The sequence below is a fragment of the Anopheles funestus genome, chromosome 2RL (genome assembly GCF_943734845.2).
Source record: "Anopheles funestus chromosome 2RL, idAnoFuneDA-416_04, whole genome shotgun sequence".
NCBI lineage: Eukaryota > Metazoa > Arthropoda > Insecta > Diptera > Culicidae > Anopheles > Anopheles funestus.
The window spans coordinates 13,254,694-13,275,821 of record NC_064598.1 but is presented as its reverse complement, the minus strand read 5'-3'; the positions used below and the strand labels follow the sequence as shown (position 1 = coordinate 13,275,821).

Sequence of the window (21,128 nt, the reverse complement as noted above, 5' to 3'; positions counted from 1 at the left end):
AAATACGAAAATCGGCGATTGGCGATTCAATGTTTACTTAATCCCTCTTCACTAGCCCATTAGCGTGCGAGTTTAACAGTCCTTAGTGTTAAATAAATACATCCATACGTGGTTGTATCGCTGTGCAGGAGTAATTTTCTTCTGCATCTTTAATGTACCACTTACCCGAATGTATACTACATTTTATCGGAATTTACAGCACAAGTGGCAGCACTCGGGACGGTGTGGTACGATTATGTGTTTTAGCGGTTTCCAACTATCAAGCACGAACCATTCCTGCCCAGCAATAACCATATCAAACATCCCAGCAAACATCATCAACCATTCATTGATCAATAAATGCACTCAGCACCTTTATCGAACTACACACACACACAGGCAGCAAACCGCGTTGACCATCGTTCACCTCCTCATTTAATTGGAAAATGCATTCATCCGCTAGAAAATGCACCTTTGCCGGTTGAGACTTATTGAACTTATCGCCCATCCGCCTCCCGGGGGGTGCAGTTGCGTACGTGTGCACGCACATGTATGATTATCCACCTGATAGGTGGCTTTTCCCTGAAACGTGGGCTTTTCCTGATGCCTTTCCACTTACCTTCTTACTGTGGTCGATGATTTAATGGATAACGTAAATGGCGTCCATTGGTGTTTATTTTCAGCTTCGATCCTTTTTGGGTGTTGATCCTAGCAGCGTGGCGTGATTGTTCTATTGTTTGTTGGTTGAAAAAGAAAACAAAAAGAAAACCCCATTTGAAAACAAAAATAACTAACACGCGCCTAAAGTTATGCAATTTGTATGACAGCACTATTATATTAAGCTCTTGTTAGCTGATTTTGCTGCCATCCTTCAGAATATCCTGTCAATGGGCAAGACATTTCCACCATGTGAATGAACCTTCGCTCACCCTCACATCCCAATCGGCTATCGATCGAGTTACTCTTTTGACCTGCGTCACGGAAGTACTGCTTGCCTTTGCCCTTTTTTTTGTATACATTTTATCCCTACATTCTGTGGCGTTAACTTTCCAGCGGCACAGGTCAGCGATGGGATGGGACCCCACCACCGTAAGTGCTTCCGTGTGTAAGTACGTGCTTCAAAATGCCTTCGGGTCGTTGGTTGAGCCTCGATTGGTTTTCGTACAACTAGCGGAAAGTGTAGAACCAAACCATTAGGATCGTCCCCCATTCAAGGACGCTCGATTGAGAAACTTTCATCCCTTGCAACCCGATTGGGGACGCCACTGGAAAAAGGGGAATTTTATCGTAAATCAAGCGAACCAAAAGGGAAAACGTGCACCAGTGTTTGGTGAAGGAAATGGAAGGGAAAACAAATCAATATTACATCAGTCAATTAGTATCGTAACAATGTTCGTTTCCTGGATTCGTTACCGTACATTAAAAATATTGTTTTGTTTTTTTGAAAAGGTAAAGAAAATATTTCCGACGGAACAACAAAAATACTTGGAAAAGGAATACCATTACTTATGGAATGGATGATTTCCACGCACTAAAAACACTGTTCCACAGATGAGTTCTTAGAAACGAACGCAAAAAGAGAATTCTTCCTAATACCCCATTTCCATACATGATCCTTCTCACAACATTCCACCACGATCTCGCTTCCGTGTGTTCGGTATTTCTTATGTTTAGGCTATTTCTCCAAAATGGCAAACAATCACCAGATGGTGATATTAATAATTTCACACACTGTTCGCTTGTAAAACTCGCTCTCTTCTTCTCTCTCTCTCTCTCTCTCTCTCTCTCTCATAATACTAAACTTTTCCCATCGATCAACCGAGTGGGCCTACCATGAAATTACACCAAACCATGCTCTACGCACCTACGTGTTTTATTCATAACTGTTCCACCGTTTCCGCGGTACGGACACTCCATTATGTTTCGGGTGGTATATTAAAAAAGTTCACATCACTTTCACCAAAAACACTAAAAGGTATACGTTTCAGGGCAAGAGCAGCTCATTAGAAAGCTTTTGTTTTTGGGGGGGGGGGGGGGGGGGGAGCCGGAGAGCTTTTTCTTCTGACCTTCGCTCGTTATGGTATTCTTGTGGTAAGCGTGCCTATCAACAGAGGTTTTTGAGTTGAATGAAACGGACCGGGTAGTTTTGGGGATATCCGCAAATGGGAAATTGCTTGTTGTTTAAATCATTAAGTTGGGAAGAAGTAGAAGCAAGTGTTGTGCTTAATTAGTCTTTTGGAAAGAATCATTCATATGAATCTTCTGTGAAGAGTCATTGGAATCATGAGTCGACTACATAACAAAATATCAATAAATCTTTATAGATTCATGAAAATTTACAGATTTCAAACAGGCTTGTAGCAGGACAATCACGAATCTTTGAGGATTCATAAATTTTCAAAAATGAGATTCGGAATCATTCATTCATTGATGAATCTGAATCAAATTCACCCAACACTATTAGGAGACGACTCCCTAAAGCGGCCATGTTGAATAATCATTCTCATGGCTTTTAACGCATTATTCAGAAAACCCCCTTTTTAAAACAAAGCCTTATAACACATGAAATACCTCAAACAAATACTTTCTATCTTTACCATAAAAAGATCCCCGTAACAAAAACACATCCCTTCAAGCTGACACAAGTGTAATTGGAACGAAACTAAATTAATTTGTTCCCTCTCACGACACAATCATCAACTACGATACCGTCCAACATTCAACAAGTGTGTTGCAACTTTGTTATTGTGCTGTGCTGCCAGCGATATAATGGCATATAAGCTTTCTATCTGTTTTCGGTACGACTTACAATGCTCCAAAACCCCACATGTCGTGTGGTTTTTGAACATGTCCGAATGTGTCACTTAATAGTTTTTGCATTAGTGCAACAGGTTCGAGAGGAAGAGAGAGAGAGAGAAAGTTTGGAAAACTTTTAACGTAAGAAAAACTGTTGCTCAGGACAGATCAAAGCTTCACACACAGGTTCGGTTTTGGTTTTGTAAATAGAAAAAGCAAACAGAATGTCACCGACAGGATGCCCTAAAGGATAATTTAGGGTAAATTAAATGAGATTTTTTTCTCTTTTAATAACCATATGCCGTTTACAGAAATGAGTTGCTCTGGACAGATTGTTATGGCTGCTGAAGTCAGTTGTTGGGGGTGAAAATTATAATTCCACAATGTTAGCTCACTTGTTTTTAGCGTTACGCGTTGGCAGTTGTGCAAGTTCAAGCTAATTAATATTGCCAACTATTTGTATGCATTCGTATCAGCATTTGCAATCGATTGAACCGCTGTAAAATCAATACGAACCTCCATATCGAAAGGATATTACCTTTACTCGAATGAATATCTCTCTCTCTCTCTATTGTTCTTATCCACCATTAAGCCATTCCCACTGCCATTACAAAAGCTCACCGATGCGTACAACCATATTCCAACACACGCATATAATCGGGAACGGAAATATTTCACTAACTGGAAAACATTTTCATAGCCAACATAAAACTGCATTTGCAAAACGAGTAACGGGAGGAAGAGAGAAAAAAACTTTGCACGAAACACATTCGAATGATTCGTAGGTATGTCGAAGGATCATAGGGAATGGAATCGAATACTAGGGACAAATGGAAAAGTTTCCCATTATCGAAGTTTCAAGACGCGATAACCGGACAAACGGATTTTCAGCCCTGGCCACGTCACGGAAGCTGTGGCCCCGCTACCATGGAGAACCTCTTTCCCGTAGATAAGCTTTGCTGAGTGATTCCGAAACTTTACGATTATGTGATAATAGAGCAAGAAGAGAGCAAAGGATTCGTTTTCCTTTTTACTCTTGTCACCCGAACAAAGATGTACGAAATGAGGTTGTGAGACGTCACTGAACCGTGAACCTTACTTGGGAAAGTTCAATCCCATACAATCGTTACCATTACACACACACACACACAACCTGAGACACTGAGTCGAATGGGTTTTCCACGTATTTGACCTCCAACTGCATGTGACATGATACATGAAAATCCTTTCTCCACCCCCAGCGGACAGTTCGCTTCATTGGTTTTATTTTATTCGCGAATGGAATCAAAACTTCCCACGCCAAAAAAGGCCAGCCCGTTGGCACCCCTTCTCCAACGAGGTTTAGGATCGGCAAAGTGATGCAAAACTTTATCATCATCTCGCCGTAAATTGTGCGCTTTGCGAAATTCTTCGTGGTAAAACAAGTGGTAATAAATTCTCTCGCTTCAGTCTGATTTATGCAATCCCTCGGTTTGCGTTATTGCAGTGGGAACTTCCATTCGTCCGGGTCTTCTTTTTTTTGTATAGGAGCTATCTCACTCCACAGGAAATGTCAGCCAGAATTATCAAGATTGATTATGCCTCTGGTCCTTTGGTAAAGATCACGGCGGGTAAATGTTCCGAACAAACTTCCAGTCCTAGACGGCTGGAACAACGGCTCGTCGACGGACGTTTAGTGTGCGGAAAAAGGGATTCGTGCCACGAACGGAGCAACAAAAGCGCGTCGGTTGTTGGGTTATGGTGGGAAACCTCTGGAACAAAACGGATTAGCGTTTTATTGCCAAAGCGGTTGCCGGATAGGATGCCTCCAATATCGGGTTCGCTCGGTGGTTTTTGGGTTTTGGGGAAACTACATCAGCCATGATAGAGACACTGTCGGGACATTCGACGCCCTGACTGTACCCCGAAAAACGTCGTTAGACTGTTGGAGGATGATGATGGACGGCTGCTAATCCCGACCCGGTAGGTCAAAATGGCGTAACGTCAGTCACAGCCTCAAACGTCATCACATCGCTGCGTCATAATCGTGATAATAGTCCGCTCAAACAATAGCTAACCCGAATATAATGTTGGGGGAGGGAGGGGGGAAGTCGGAACATGAGATTGTGTACATGGGGTGATAAAATGCAAACCCACTAAGACACACTAAGAGAGATGCCTTCTGTACCGGAAAGCTCCAAAATGTTCCGACACTTGACAGCCAACCGTTTTTTTTTTGGAACCCTCAACTCACCATCCCTACATATGGCACGTACACAAACAGTCACACCACCAAAAGGGGGTGTGGGAGATGAAGTCCCTGCTCTAAGGTTCCCGCTTGTCATGGACCACATCAGCACATTAAATCTTGTCATTAGTGTCATCGGAAACGCATAACACCCCGACAGCAGCTTGTGATAAAAAGAAGCGCATCATATGCGATGTGTGAGATACTTTTTAAGGAAGTCATCGGTCATCCATTCGCATTTGTGCTCTCTCTCTCTATCGTCGAGTGACGTCAGAAAAACATGATAAATGATTACACACTACTCCGACAAGTCCCACAAAACCAAGGTCGACCCACATTAGCGTGAGTTCGCTACGTTTTTATTGCCCCTCATACCGCACTACGCTACGGATGGGACATTAAAAATTGCACATTAAAATGCTTTTTGCGTGTTTTTTTTGTTTAGCTTTTCTAAGTATCAAAACCACAGGTGTGACCCTCTGTACACCTGCGATTCCTATCATTCTTCATTAAGACGCACATTTGGCGACGAACGGTAAAATCACTCTCAAGCTTTATGATTGAAAGCGTCTGAGATTGTTCCCTAGTTTCCCATTTTTCTCACCCACCCTCTGGGGCACTGTCACGGAAAGTTAGAGGGCACGTCACAAGCATCCAAATAACGACAGCACATTGAGGGAATGCTGGGGAGGAAACAAAACAAAAAGCTTCTCAAGGAAATGAAACATATTCATCGTGTGTTTAGGAGACTTCCAGAAACGATGGGAGATTGGACGGGAGACTAACCTTTTCACGCGAATGAAACATTGACAAGGGACACTTTTTTTTGGGGGAAGGTCAATAAACATCACACGTGTATGTGTTGGACGATAGATCATGTCCGCCGATAGGCAATAAAATCAATAGCCAAAAAAAGCTTTTCGACTGTTTTGCAGGCTTTTAGTCACTTGTTGACCGCTTCAATGCGTTCGTATATGCTTTTTTGTGCAAAATAGATCGAATTAACTGCAAACATGAATTGCATTAACATCGCCAAAGCGTGGGATTCCCATTTCAACTCAAACTCCCATTCCGAAGCTTTTTTTTTCGAAGCTCCAAAGTGTTTGTGTTCTTTTATGTGCAGCCGGGAAATAGTTTTTACGATGGGAATTCCGTTTGGGGAATATAAAGTTGTTCACCTTACAGTGAAGAGCAAAAGAAACAAAAGAAACATCAGAAAACGGCATCAGGAAATGTTTTGTTCCCAGTACAGTCCCCATCCGAGCAAGCGTACTGGGACTCATAAAAGCAGGGCAAAACCGTATTAAAACAAACAACAATTTTGCCTTCTTTATGGCTGCTAATAAACTACGTACCGTTCGCTTGAATGTCCCACGACTAGCGATGAAGAAAATCGGTTATCTACGATTACATTTATTTTCTTTCCCGGTTCTTTTTTCCCTCTTCCCGATTATATTGCTGTTGGTTTGCTTTATTTTGTGATGGCATTTTTCGTCAAACGATTTGTATATCGAGGGAGCGTCCGTTTAGTAACGCCTTTGTGAATCGATTCGGCAAAAGGTTCATTATTGTTTTCGTATAAATCTAATAAAAGGTTATAAACGTTAGAATGCAATTTAGAAGCACCATTACACGGGAACATAATTGAACAGTCTGGTGAAGGAAGCTAAAATGTTTCAAGCGCACTTATCGACCGCTTGTAGTAGATAATCATAAATCTACAATATTTTCTTATGATGAATTTTTTACCGTTTTTGTTTCGCTTAAAGATCGCCACAAAAAAAGGGATGAGATTGCAGTATGAAAGTAATGCCTCTTTTGTTTACACTTTTCTCTGGTGCGACAAGACACGAAGCCAACAATGTCGAACACAACACGCCACTTTATATACGCGTTAGAAGCGTTAGAGGGGGGGTGGAAAAAATTGAAAATAAATCAAATTTTAAGCTCATTGTTTTCTTCGCTACCCGATGTTGTTTTACGGTTTTTTTTTCCTCCCTGTCCAAAAATTCGTTACGACCGTGTACGTGAGAAGGTACGTGAGAAAAGACGGCAAAACTGTTTGACGTTATTTTCTCCTGCCTTTAAGGCAAAGGAAGCAATGCGATGCAGTGAGTCAACGGTTTTATCTACCATCCTCATAGCTCATCCCAAAAAAACATCTTTCAAAGGGAATATGTGTATCGATTACGGTCATTTAAAATTATGGCATAATTCCATGCCAACGGTTGCTCAGCGAGAACCGTTCGTATTAAGTTTGCTGGCAGTGAGGGGGGCACATGCAACCGAATCCTGTTCCTTTCATCCGCCAGGAACTATGCATGATGAAGCGACGATCATGATGATGATGATGATGTTTTTAGTCCCCCCCCTTCTTAGCCAAAGAAGCATTTTCCTTCTATCACCGAGCAACTTAGAAATACGACAAGCACAAGGAAGGGATGGCAGTAATTTTTCCTCGCTTCACATCGTTTATATTAAAATGTGCAATACACTGTCGACCGTCGAGTGCGCATCCAATTCTACACACGCGAGTGACCGCGAGCGAACGGGCCTGGGTTGTTTATGGTGTGTCTCGTGCGAGCATCAACCGATGGAGGCGCCCGGTTGATTTCTGATGTCCCGGTGGTGATGTTTATTTTTAAACCGCCAAATTGGAATGCGACGTGCCGCGAACACTGCACGGCACGTGATGCGAGCGGCGTTTGATGAAGGGCGCATTGGAGGGTTATTTTTCCTTTTGGTGAGTGGGTGGTTCGTTTGCGATGGAGGTGTGCGCTATTCTGGCGCTTGTAGCTATTTTTTCTGTTCGTCCATTTGTCTAGGGCAAACGGATGGAAACCCTTTTAGGGGAGGATGAGCTATAGCTTCATCTTGCTACAATGGATGGGCTGTTATTTTGGAGTAATTTTCTCTCGCTTCACTTCATTTGCGGGCAAGGAGAAAATTTGTGTCCTATTTGACCTATTTCTAAAGGGAATAAACAAAGTAGCGTGCAGCAAAAAAAAGGCTTGGCATGGAAAATATGTTTGCAAACAATGGAAATGAATTAAAATAATACACAAATAATTATGCTGATCCGTTGAATACACCGAAACGAGGTAAATAGTCGACCTATTTGTGGTTAATATTAATTTCCTTTCTTCTTAAAAAAAAGTCATTATTCTTTTCCACCGTTCGTTTACCTTCGCTGTTCTTGCTTTAACAGAGAATTGAGTAAATTAATTTGTCTCCATTTCTGCGTTGTTTTTTTTTTGTTGCTTCCCCATCTGCAAACGAAACTAATTAATTTTTTTTTGTCTACACTTGGAATCACATCAAAAGTGACTACTTCGTTCATACTGCATTCGCTTCGTTAATCATGGCCGCTGCAAAACGGAGCAACGGAACAACCCCCCCACAACATTCCTGGCCGCAACATTCATCAGAAGGCAACAGTAGCACGTTCTGCTGCGTTTGTTGCGGATCGTTGCATATCTGCTCTTCCCCCCCTCGGTTTTTATCTTGTAGCTTATTTCTTACGGATGAAAGCTTCCGACGAACAACGCAAGAAAAGCATTTCGCTTATCAGCTCAAAAAGTTGGCGAAGGTTAAAAAAAATGGAGCCACAAAACGACGTTGCGCAAATGATTCTTTTTGTTTTGTTTTTGGCGTCTTGGATTTTTCTTTTGCTTTTGCGAGCTGCTTAACGCCACAATGGTTTATTACCGGAGTGCTCGGTAGAAGCTGGAATCACATCGTGACCGGTAGAAAAAGAAGCTAATTTTTGCTCGCGGTCAAACCGTGGAAATGGCAAATGAAAGACAGAAGGATTAAAACGGTAGCTTCTAGAAAATTTTTGTACTTTTTGAGAAATATTAACAAAAAAAAACTCGCAAAGGAACATTCTTAAAGTGGCAAATCTTGAAGTAAATTCTTGAACGATGGTTAAATTAACCCATTTCCATACACTTTTCGTATCTTGCTTTGTTTTTCTCCATTTCATCTAAAGCGTAAACGCTAAACAGCGGAATGACTCGCACCATTCAGCACCACAATTTGCTCAAGCTGAAGCCTAACCGACCTAACCGGAGCCCACAAAAATCCATTAAAGCAGTGAAGTGATAAAAACATTATTGAATCATTTGCACGCTGGCAATAAAAACAGCAACCCATCGTGGCGATTTCGTGTGCCTTCCGGGAAGTGTCTTTAGCTGTGAAGCTGGTCAAATTTTTCAATATCAATCACCGATGTTGGGTTTGATGGAAAGCGTGAAAAGCTCCTTTTTCATTTCCGTTGTTTGTTATTAGCAATAATAAAACAAGCATTTACAGCAGATCTTTGCCTGGGTCTAGGACCCTTTTCTTCAGTAGAACGCAACCAAACTCGTATTTAATTATTCCATTTCAATTCACTCTTCCGACGTGCGACCGTGAAAAGTTTGCTAATACCCTGAAATATTACTGAACGACCATGCGCCTCCATTGGATTATTTTTGTAACTTTTTTTCTCTTTAGTGTTAAATCAAAATTACTAAAAACCAACCAAAAGCTGAAAACTTCGTGCGTGCATTCAACCAGAAATGACTCATCACGGGTAAAACCGGATTAATTATCCATTGCGTTCCGTCGATGCTGCGTTAATTGGAACAAACTGATGAAAAGTTTAGCAAAATTCGTATGCCATCAGCAGCGATTTTGTACTAGGCTGCAGGTACAGGTAAGCACAACACAGAGCCTCAACATGCCAGAATGTAGCAACATTAGCACACATACATTCCCGGCCAAACGCTACAAACGTGCCGTCATTATAGTGTAATTATGCAAACGGGCCCGCGCGCCATGTTTTCATATTCAACAACACGAGTTACAAGAGCTCTTCTTCGTACGGTGTGTGTGTCACCGTACTCGTACCGGTGGGGGGTGGATGGCAAGTGCAAATAACGGCCCCTGCACGTACTCTAAACACGAAGGAATTAATTCCACCGGGCTTACTGCCGAAGTGCCAGCCATCGGAGCCACCGGAGACCACCTACGGTTCACTGCATTCTTTCTGCACGGAAAAGCAGAACCAGCAGGAAATGGAACTTGGGTTAAAAGGAAAACGGTGAAAAAACTAGGATCACTTTCGCTGCATATCTGCCGTATCTTCTGGCTCGTTTGACGTCACCGGAATGCAACTTGGCAATAGAATCGGCATTTTCCGGTACAATTATCAAGAAAAACACTTCCACCAACGATGGACACACACACACAGTGATTCGTTTCGTTCACTTACACAGATTTAGAAGCCTGTGAAATGATGATCCCGGGTGTGTGTGAGTTACGCAGTTGGAAGGAATTTAATTTCCATGCATTGCTACTAATTGCGCACATTCGGTAGTGGGATCAGCTAATTCCACCAGGTGAATTCCAGCCCTGTTGGTGTAATTGGAAATTTAATCCAAACCACACGGGAAGGGAAGGAGTTCATCCACACGAAGGTGCCATAAATTGTTGAATGGTTTTGCTGGAATATGTATGGAAAATGACCGCAATTAGTACGTGCATTGTTTGATTAATTGGTTAATGTTGAAGCAGCTTGAAATATGACATATTGAAGTTTTAGTTACAAACTTGCCAATAATATTACTTGATTTATAATCTCTAATTTTAATATGTTTTTCTAAAAGGAAAATAATTTTTCTTTATTTAAAAATCATATTCAAAATTCCAATGAAAAATAATATTCCATAGTTCCAAAGATATTAAATTAGATATGTTAACTGAAACCAGCGTCAGTAACAAATTTTTCCTCAAGCAATTTTATTTTTCAAGAAACACTTTTTCCTATGAATTTTCCTTTTCCCAGAGTTTCCGGCTCAGCTCAAAAATCAATCACCATCGTGTCGCGATACGCAACAGTTACTTTTGGCGTAACGAATCAAACTGATCACAGAACGGTTGATAAAAAAAGAAACTCTAAAAGATGGAACAGATTTTTCTTTCCTTTAAATATATTCTCATAAAACCGACGCATACATTCGGCATTTTGATTTCTTTTTTTCTTCACGTACGAAAGGAAACATCCATCATCTGTGGCACGAAATTTTTGGCCCAATGAATGGAGTAGGAAGGTTTTAGGGGGTTTTTTTTCACATCCCCCATTATCGTTAAAAATACGACCTCACCATTAAACGTACGCAAATCATCGCAACCTTACGGGCATTTGTTGCATTAAAACACCACTAAATGTACTCCTTCACTGGGCGACTTTTACGACTCCCGGTTGTTTACATCGGAATCGGTCTAATATTTACCCAAACACACAGGTGGAAACGTTGAAACGAACATATGTATTTGTTTGTACTCGGCCGTATGGAGGGCCAAATAGCCCTTGACGTGTTTGTACTGCCGCTGTACATGTGGGTGCTGTTTATATCGCGCATTGTTTCATGTTTTCTTTTACTTGCCGTCTTTGCATTGATTTTATAAACCTTCCCTTTTTAGTCGCGTTGGAGCTTCATGTAAAGATTTGCCGCACTTTTCCTCTCCGCGATCTTCTCTGCTTTCGAACGATTCACAGCCATACGCATTTACAATTCATCCAGACTTTCAAGAGGCTCTTCAGAGTCGATTCAGTCAATTTGTCTGCGCGAAAGTAATCACATATTGTGCGATAACCATTTATTACTTCCCGATGTTCATCGTCCGGTTGTTGTCGCTGTCGTTTTGGCTGGATGGTCGTCCCAATGCGGCTCGTGTCGTGGTTGATAAGCGATTTGCAACCGACACGGGTTGCTGCTCCGTGGATCAACCGGAAAGGGAAACCAATTGCAGGTGGGAGTGTCCCATTTGAGAAAGGGTTTTTGGAGAGAGCGAGGGCAAAGTAAGCATCCAACGGATAGACACGTGCATGTGACAACGTTTAACAAAACTCTTGGTACTTTCGATTTGCCTTTTGCTACCGAGAGCGTGCTGAAAATGTTAAACAACTTTGTCTTTTTTTTATTAAACTTTGAACACTTTTCTCTCTCCCTCCTTCTCTCTCTCTGGTACTACGATAAGGCTATACTTTGTCTATTTCTTCAGTGAAACAATCGGAAGCAAATGCTGCAAAAGATCATTTCCGGGCTACTCCTGTATGCATTCACAACGGTGCTTAAAGGTTCGTAAACTTTCTCGTTCCTTTGTCGCTTACGCAAAAAAGCAGGAAGGAACACACAGGCTGATCGTGATATGACAGGAAGCAAAATATGCTTCAACTGTGGAAGTATTGAAGCTTGGGTGTGATTGAAACATTTGCTTACCAAACGAAAAGCTATTCTTAGCAAAGCGGAAATCGGTTCCTGCTCGAAACACAATCGGCACACCAACCCCTAGGGACGGTTTCCTATTTTCATCTCATTAGTCATTTTATGTTCCGCTTTCCGTTGAACTGCACTCGAGTGCAATTGAGAAACAGAGAGGAATTGAACGATGTCAGTTCTTTTCTGATGCGCGTCTTAAGCATATTTACCTTTGATGTGTAGAGTTAATTAAGTTTAAATGATTTTAAGGTAAGAATTTCTTACCAAATAATTGCCAATTTTACCAAAGTAACTAACAACTAATCACGTTGACAGCAAGTTCGTTTTGCTCGTTTTTCGATGGATTTCCAAAATCGAATGGGCACGTACAAAATCAGTACCTACCACACATGCAAAAACTAACCGCTTTCAAACGTGAACCGGCAGTTAACATCAATTTTACCGTACATTGCACCATTGTCAATCCAATCGTCCGTACAGAACCAAACGAACTGGCCACAGCTATTTGGTGCGTTATTTGTTTTGTCCCAAAAACACGCTTACCCAAAACTGTTGAACCGAATGAAACGGTTGGCGTACGCTTCCGGAAACATCGGAAGTTGTGCCGGTGCGCGTAAAGTTGATCGTTTCTGCGTCCGCAAGTTCGTTCAGCCTTCAGTGATGTCACACCAAACAACGACGACCAACTTCATATCACTACCACTACCACCGACGTTCGTGTGTGAATGGGCGGTGTTAATGTAATCGACACAATCGACTTCCAATGCACGTTTTGATAATGTTCCCAACCATCTGGTCGATGTATCAAACCGTTGCGATGCGGAATATGCTTAGACAAGCGGTGAACGGTGACCAAACACTCTCTTGACAGGTTTGGTCGAAAATAGCAAACTTTGCCAGAGAGCAAGTTTTGTGTTGGTCGCCACCGATTCACCGATGTTGGGTACACTGGTTGGGTACTTTACGAATGCCACTAACAGACAGGTGCTACTATGAACCGCAAACAAATGGACAATTCTTCGAAGGCCACGAAACGATGCGCCGAAACGTCGAGCAGCGCGTCTTTGGACAACGAGCAAGTTCTAAGTCGCGGTTTCTTATGTTCAGCAACTGTTCGATGCTGCGGGTCAATTAAAAGTTTCGCGACACTGCAAACACTTGCGTAGGTTTTGTGATAAGGTGTAGTGAACTTCTAGTGCAGGGTTGACGCTATCGTCGGCTGTGGTAGCCATCTGTTTTTGTGACGTGATTAGTTTATTTTCACCTGTTTCTTACTGCTTGTGCCATACGGTTGATGTGATGTTTGACATAATTTAAAACTGGTAAGGAAGATGCATATGGACAAATTTAGATTGATCACATGCAGACAATACTCTGATATATTGGAGTTTATTCATAACTTTTTCATGGGAAAATGTATTAGGTGCACAACTAAGTAATGTTCGTTTTGGATCGATAAAAAAGTCACAGAAATTAGGGCTCGATTTTGACTTATCGGAAACATCATAGCCCAAGCTGCGATAAAATCTTATTGACTACTGATAAATGTACAGAGAGATGTTTCTTTCGACCGATTCCGTCATTTGAAGAACGGTTTTTCGACCTTTGACTATATTTTTTGCGAAATAATCCCAAATACTGATGGAACTAGATCGGTGTCAGCTACTATGAGTTAATGAAATTAGACGAAACCCTCATCGGAGAATGCTCAAGAAATCAATTAATGAAATTGAACCGAGAACTTTGTAGAAACGGACCTTTTTAACGTGACAAAGTGATTCTGCAACATAGAAATGCTCGAACTTTTATATTTTTGCTCATCCCGTTGCGACGTCGAATTTAGGATTTGATAAACAATCGTCAAAAAGTCATAAATACAGTTTTCTGAGTGAAACATTATTTTAAATAAAATTACTATAAATGAAGTAAATCGTTTTGAAAAAACCAACATTACTTAGTTGTGGACCAAATAGTAATTATTTGCTCAAATGCGGCTCATAATTCTGCTCCATGCAACTACACAACGGTTACCAAATCTAAAAACCCCCACAAAACGTTCTAACTGTGTTTCGGTATAAATGAAGGAAAAGGTTCAGCTGTCTGTGGTGCGTAACATTTGCCCAACCGCGCGATAAACCATCTGTTCAACATGGTAAATTTTGTGTGTCCATCCTCTTCGGATGAAAAACCGCGTTGCACCCACAAAAAGCACCCGAACACGGGGTACCATCGCCGAGAAAGCTCCGCACGAAAAACACACCACCCTAGAAGGGCGAAAGCGTGTAAGCCTATTGTTGATGATGTTGCTGTATAATTATCGAAGTACGTTTTGTTCTCGCACCCACCTCGTGATGCTCTCTCTATCTCTCCCTCTCGTGGAAGGCTTACAATACGGGTCAACTAGCATTTTCCGCAAATTCTCAGAAATTTGCCCACCGAATAACAAGGTACCACACCAGGATTAAAACACCGTGTTAATGCTAAACGTGTTGGTGCCTATGTCTAACAACCATTCCATTATTCAGACCTTTACTTGCCCAATGCTGTACTTCGTGGAATCTGGTCTGGCCAGATGCGGCTAACAGAATAATTTCAGCTAAAAAGCAAAATTCTGTGCATCACTTGACTGATGACCGTTTCGGGTATGCTATGCAATTTCTTTTCGCGCTTCTACCGAACAAGGGAAGACTGTTTTAATAGCATTATTGCTCTTAAGTAGAGTAATTTCCTTTTAACGGACGCATTTGTCTGCAAATGGAAAGAAATTAGCTTCTCTGGTGTGTCTTGCTTTCTGGCAGTTAATACATTGCCAAGATACACTGTCCAAATCACTTTCAATTAGAATAAAAGGAAACGAACATAACGTTAATTGTGTTACGGTGGAAGAGCATCGATCATAGGTAGTAAGTAGTGTGTGGGACAGCAATACATTCTTCAACATTTTCTTCCAAAGTAACAAAGTGTCATCTTTCAACCATTCTTACACCACTCGTCAAAATTTCCGTTTTATCTTTACAGCTTCATCGATCGTTTCTACCATCAGTCAACAGCGGCTTTTTGGGGGTGGGACAAAATCGATAGCTCACGATAGATCTCTCGCAAACGGGACCCGTTTTCTTACGCTACCCACCGTACAATGCAACCGTCTTTTACTGCTTGACACTACAATGGAAGTTGATAGCAACGACTACCGCTAGCAGGAAGACACGGCACAGTGCCCTGTTGCATCGACCCACAGCTCAGCAAAAGGTAAAAGGTACACCGCTCCTTCAGAGAACGGCGCAATGCTGCAACCACCTTTGTGGAACGCTCACCGAAGCCATCGTTTGCAAATGTCTGTCAGCATTTTATCGCACCGGTATCAGCACCTGAATCAGCAACAGCATCAGCGCCGTAAAAGCCTTAGTTAATATCATATCACAACAGCCGTGCCCAGCCCGCCCCATACGTCCGACAGCGGGCAGCCAAGAAGACATCGGTCGCAACTCGCTTTACGGGGCATTTTGTGCCGGGGCAAGAGGACACGATACGCCATACGGTCTGCATTTGTCTTGCATCGTACGAAACTGAACCGAACGAGCACGCCGAACGATGTTGAAGGAACGGGACGACCAAGATCAGGAGATATGCAAAGCACCGTCACCATCGTCGACGGAAGACAGGTAAGAATTGACTGGGCTAAACTGGGACGGTTTTCCGCCCCACCCATCGTTAGTGTTAACGTTCGCTCGAATGCGTTTTTTTGTGTGCAACCTGTTCAAATTACACTCATCGCTTCCCGACACCCGATTTCCAGATGCGTTTCGGAGTGTTACGTCCATAAAAATTGCCCCACATTATCGCACGACTAGTGCTGTTGCTTCTTTGTTTCATGGTTAGCCATAACCTGGAAAGCCATACCTTCAACATGGCCACCATCGTTGCTATTTAGTGCATTTAAGTTCAATTAAGCAGACCAGTACATCATGTTGCAATGGCTTCTTCCAACATTATTTTATAGTGACCCTTTCGCTACATGCTTAGCAATTGCCGCGTTTGCGAACTTAGGAAATTTTCAAATTTTTAGAATTTTTTATTTTTTTATGATTTTTTACTCTTTTTTTAATTTTAAGCATTGTTTGAGTGAAAAGAAACTTAGTGCAACAATTTTGCATTAAAATAAAACAAATTTTTAAATTTTGCTAAATTGCTCAAAAAATGGCAAGGGGTAAGCCTTATGAAATTTTCGAGTTGAAATTTTTTTTAAATTTTTTTTCTGATTTTTTATTCTTTTTTTAATTTAAAGCACTATTTAAGTGAAATGAAACTTATTGCAACAAATTCCCATTAAAATATATCACATTTCTAAATTTTGGTACATTGGTGAAAAATAAGGAAAATTTTACATTTTCTCAAACAGGGTAAGGAACTTGGTTCCTCGAATAACTTCTGGCAGAGACATCTGAGGGCATGGCCGTCCAAGAAGAAAATGTAGCCATTGTTGCCATCTATCGACCACAGGTTAAAGATTGGCGATCCGTTGGATATAGATTGAGTTATAGGCAAAAGTTGATGCAAAAATGAGGAAAATTTTCATTTTTTTCAATTTTTTGAATTTTTTTTTTCACTCTTTTTTTTATTTCAAGCATTATTTGAGTGAACAGAAACTCATTGCAACCCATTGGCATTAAAACAAATCAATTTAATTTTTTTTGCAAAATTTCCCAAAAAAACGTAAGGGGTAAGCCTTATGAAATTTTCGAGTTGAAAATTTTTTTAAATTTTTTTTCTGATTTTTTATTCTTTTTTTAATTTAAAGCACTATTTAAGTGAAATGAAACTTATTGCAACAAATTCCCATTAAAATATATCACATTTATAAATTTTGCTACATTAGTGAAAAATGAGGAAAATTTTCCATTTTCTCAAACAGGGTAAGGAACATGGTTCCTCGAATAACTTCTGGCAGAGACATCTGAGGACATGGCCGTCCAAGAAGAAAACGTGGCCATTGGTGCCATCTATCGACCACAGGTTAAAGATTGGCGATTCGTTCGGTATTCGGCGATACCGACCGAGTTATAGGCACAAATTGGTGCAAAAATGAGCCTTAGAAAATTTTCAAATTTTTAGATTTTTTTTATTTTTTTATGATTTTTTATTCTTTTTTTATTTAAAGCATTATTTGAGTGAAAAGAAACTGATTTAAACAAATTCGCTTTAAAATACATCGAAAACATCTCTCCCATGAATTAAATTAATCATTCATGAGTGAAACGACTCTTTCATGAGCGACTGACTCATTCATGAAATAAATGGCTCTTTCATGAGATAAATGACTTTTCCATGATTAATTTTACTTATTCTTTCCTTAAGTTTTTGTGAAAAAATTACGTCGCAAATGAATCATAACAATCTCTTCTACAGATTTGAAACAACTCACTCATAAGAAAGATTTCATTCACTCACTAATTCTTTCCCAGTATACGACATCGCTAGTCAATAGCCGAGTGTACCGAGTATTAATTTAAAGTCTAATTGACAGTCGGTGCAGCAGCATATAGCGATTAAATTGCATCATTTATAAAGCTTCGTTCCATATCTGCCAATAATGCTACTGTTTTCAAGGATAATCCCACAAGCAGTTCGTACAAAACAAGCAAAACCTCTTAGCACATTGGCACAAGTGCGCTTGGATCCGTACGATAGCTCAACCCGAAGCATTTATCCTTTACTTCTGTTGACTTTGCGCAAACGTTCGAAAACAATCAATAATTTAACCGTCACGTTCATCCAATAATGCGTCCCACATAGATGGTCGCACCGTGGAGCATCACCATGGGAGGTTAGGAATTCGCACCGACTACGGCGAACAGAATTAAGGACAACATTTTCCGATTTCAACCAGGACTGCCGCTCAGCAGGCAGTACCGTACCAGACCAGGCCGTAAATTGTAACCCCTCTGTGTAACGACAGGGAACGACTTGCCAATAAAACCAAAGAGAAATATTTCCTTTCGATTTGTGCTACTGATGAATACGGACGGTGTGTGGATTCGATCTTTCGCCTTTTACCGTGCGCGCGGAAGTGATCATCATTCATTCTCGGGCATTTCATTTCATACAACGTGCTTTGATATATCGTCCTTCTGCCTACGGATGCCAACAAACGGTGCATGTAAATTTAATTCCACAACATGAAAAAGGACTCCCGGGAGGATGGGAAGGGGCCCATATTCTCGAGAGCGCTCGTTTCATCATTGGACATAATTCTTGCGAATGCCATACAAATGCTCACCTTTCGTGCGTCTTCCAATTGTTAGCAACTGACGTGTGCGTGTAGTGTGTTTGCCATCTGCTCTGTTTAATCCTCCACGTCCAGAGTAGGTTGTCAGCTTGTGCTTGTCCTAAGTCCCAAACGCCATCCTAATCGTTCGACAGTAAAGTATAGTCTGCAAAAAGGGATCCACAGCAAAAGGGCAGACATGTTAGAAGTAAATCTTCAAAAGGTTCCTTTTGGGGGGGCAATATTTCTCATGCAGGGCGACACAAACACACCATTTTCACCCATCCTGCTGTGTTTTGGTGAAAGAAAATTCGATGAAAACAGCTGCTCCTTGGTAACATCTTTTCACCTCACTTCACCTTCACTCTCTCTCTCTCTCCTTTTCTATTTGGCAAAAGGCAATTCGTACCCTTTTTCGGGATATCCTTTACCAAAAATCTTCTGCTACGGAAACTGGTTATTCTGTTTGCATTGAAAGCGCTTCCGTTGTCTTGGTACGCGTTTTCTATCACGGAGGTTGAGAGTTTAACCTAATTCGCACGCCAAAAGGGATGGAATGTTTGGTAGCTTTGGTCGCACCAACCAACGCTTCCATCGTTTTGTCGTGATGAATTAGATTGCAAACTGTTTCGTGTTTCGATTGTACGGCGATCCTTCTAGGAGTTTGTGTTTGATTTCTATACCTTTTTGTATCTGTGTGGGTGTGAATATCAAATATCAAAAAGCACAGAAGAAGCACACTAACGAGGAGCCTTGTAAAGCGAACTTTTAAAGAAGAGACCTCACATTAATTACTCTTAAGGCATATTATTCTCTGCGGCTATTACACGCCCTGCTATTACAAAGATGTTACCACTGAGCAAAAGTGAGTGAGTGAGTTGTTATGAATCTTTTATTCACTCTTTTGCTTTTCAACTCACTCACTCTCTGCATCGACTAGTGACTCACTCTTTCAAGTTTCAAACCACTCAAAAAAACATCTTTCAAACCCAACAAAGGTAACACAACATTTTTAATCACTCTTATTGAGCGATTCAAATCTAAATAGTGTAACAAAACACTTTGATTCACCCTTATTGAGTCATTTAAATCCAACTCTCTGAAAAGCATGATTATTCTCATCTCTACTTCCTACAGCTCACATTAAAACGGATTTTCATTGCATTTTACTATTTCACAGAAAGCTGCAGGATTCGGATGCGGATCCCGTCGGTTCCCAGCGGTAAGTAAATGATGCTCCCGTTACAGCTGATAACACCTTGCGATACGATCCAATTGCAGGGTGTTTGTGTAAGCGCAAACAAATACAAACACACACACAGGAGGGTATTTTTTGCCATCCATCTGAACTGGGTGAACCAAACTGACAGTAAATAAATTGTAATCCAGCTTAAAATCGTGATGTCCTATTGCGGTACTTCCCTATGGGACAATTCTACCCCAAAAAGGTGGAGAACGGTGGGGTAGAATGGATTGAATTTCCACTGCATAAATGTAACACCACAAATGATGGTGCATTCTATGCAGGAATTCCTCTACACAAAAGGTTACCCCCACACATAAACACATACAGGAATTTAAAAAAATATTTGTAACTCAAGCACACATGCATACCCTTGAACGGAATGATGTAGAGGGTGTATGGCCTAATCGTTCCTGCCATCTGGCTAACCATCGAAAGGAAACCACATTTCCACCCTGGGCCGAGGAGGAAAAGGAAAAACACCCATCGCATGACATGAAACCGAAGGAATGCAACCGGAGCCGTGTGGTTAAAAATGGAGAAGAAGGGTTGGGTTTTTGGGGCGTTAAGAGAATATGGTTTACTCAATGAAGTAAAGCCCAGAAACCCCCGTTTTGGTTGCTCGATTGCATCAAATAGCAAAAAGGGCGGTTGATGGTTGAATTGGGACGAACACAATCCGTGCTGCCGTGTTGGTTTTTTGCTGGATTACACTGGATCCCAAAAACCCGTACACACGGCGAAAAGGAATTCGCCTCGATGCTTCACTTTTCGTGTTCAGTCTCATTCGGATAAGTGGCGTGTAATGCGGTAGTTTCAGTTAACGGCGTGTGCACCATCTTTCTTCCTGCAATGCCCAAGAAAGTCACGATGCTAGATTACGTTTCGGTTTTTAGGAGTTGCTTTTGTCCGCCTTTTTGTTTCTGCTACGGCAACACATTCCTCCTTCTATCGCAATTTACTGTTGAATGTTTGCGCTTTACACTGGGATTTGTTGCACCGCGATGCAACCAAAATCGTGCAAACAAAAGCGTGTGAGCACTGTACAGTGTTTTAAAGGGCATTTTAAACACATTGGAAATGAATGGAGGTAACGAATTGTGAGACAAAAAAAGGAAGAAATAATCCTGAAAGCTTCTTTCGATTGTGTGGCGAGTTACTTGTTTGGCTTTCAAAACACGGATTACCACAATTTCTCGGAAAATTCTTACGACTGGAGGAAGAAAACGATACGCTTCCAACACGATTCGATTGTGTTGTTGTTGTTGCATTAAATCCATTAAACAAAAAGCTTTGATTTATGCTTTCCGCTACTCTATCCTTTTAATTTACAAAGCGCTTTTGCACATC

The 21,128-nt window shown here is 41.1% G+C and overlaps 3 protein-coding genes across 5 annotated transcripts in view; all 3 read left to right on the top strand.

Moving 5' to 3' along the window:
- LOC125764939 (non-canonical poly(A) RNA polymerase protein Trf4-1) overlaps positions 1–21,128 on the top strand; it is a 132,496-nt gene that overhangs the window by 66,171 nt on the left and 45,197 nt on the right. The window lies entirely within an intron of this gene.
- LOC125764978 (uncharacterized) overlaps positions 1–21,128 on the top strand; it is a 42,524-nt gene that overhangs the window by 8,545 nt on the left and 12,851 nt on the right. For 2 of the 3 annotated variants that reach the window (XM_049429774.1, XM_049429773.1), the window contains 2 exons: positions 15,289–15,932; positions 19,716–19,757. In XM_049429774.1, the coding sequence (XP_049285731.1) occupies positions 15,862–15,932; positions 19,716–19,757 (113 nt within the window). In that variant the 5' untranslated portion in view covers positions 15,289–15,861. The remainder of the gene's footprint in view (positions 1–15,288; positions 15,933–19,715; positions 19,758–21,128) is intronic. The other variant, XM_049429775.1, reaches the window with a different exon arrangement.
- Positions 15,939–21,128, top strand: part of LOC125765000 (angiopoietin-2-like) — a 201,689-nt gene continuing 196,499 nt past the window's right edge. Inside the window, exon 1 of the mRNA XM_049429812.1 lies at positions 15,939–16,770. The gene's annotated coding sequence lies outside the window, so the exon portion shown is untranslated. The remainder of the gene's footprint in view (positions 16,771–21,128) is intronic.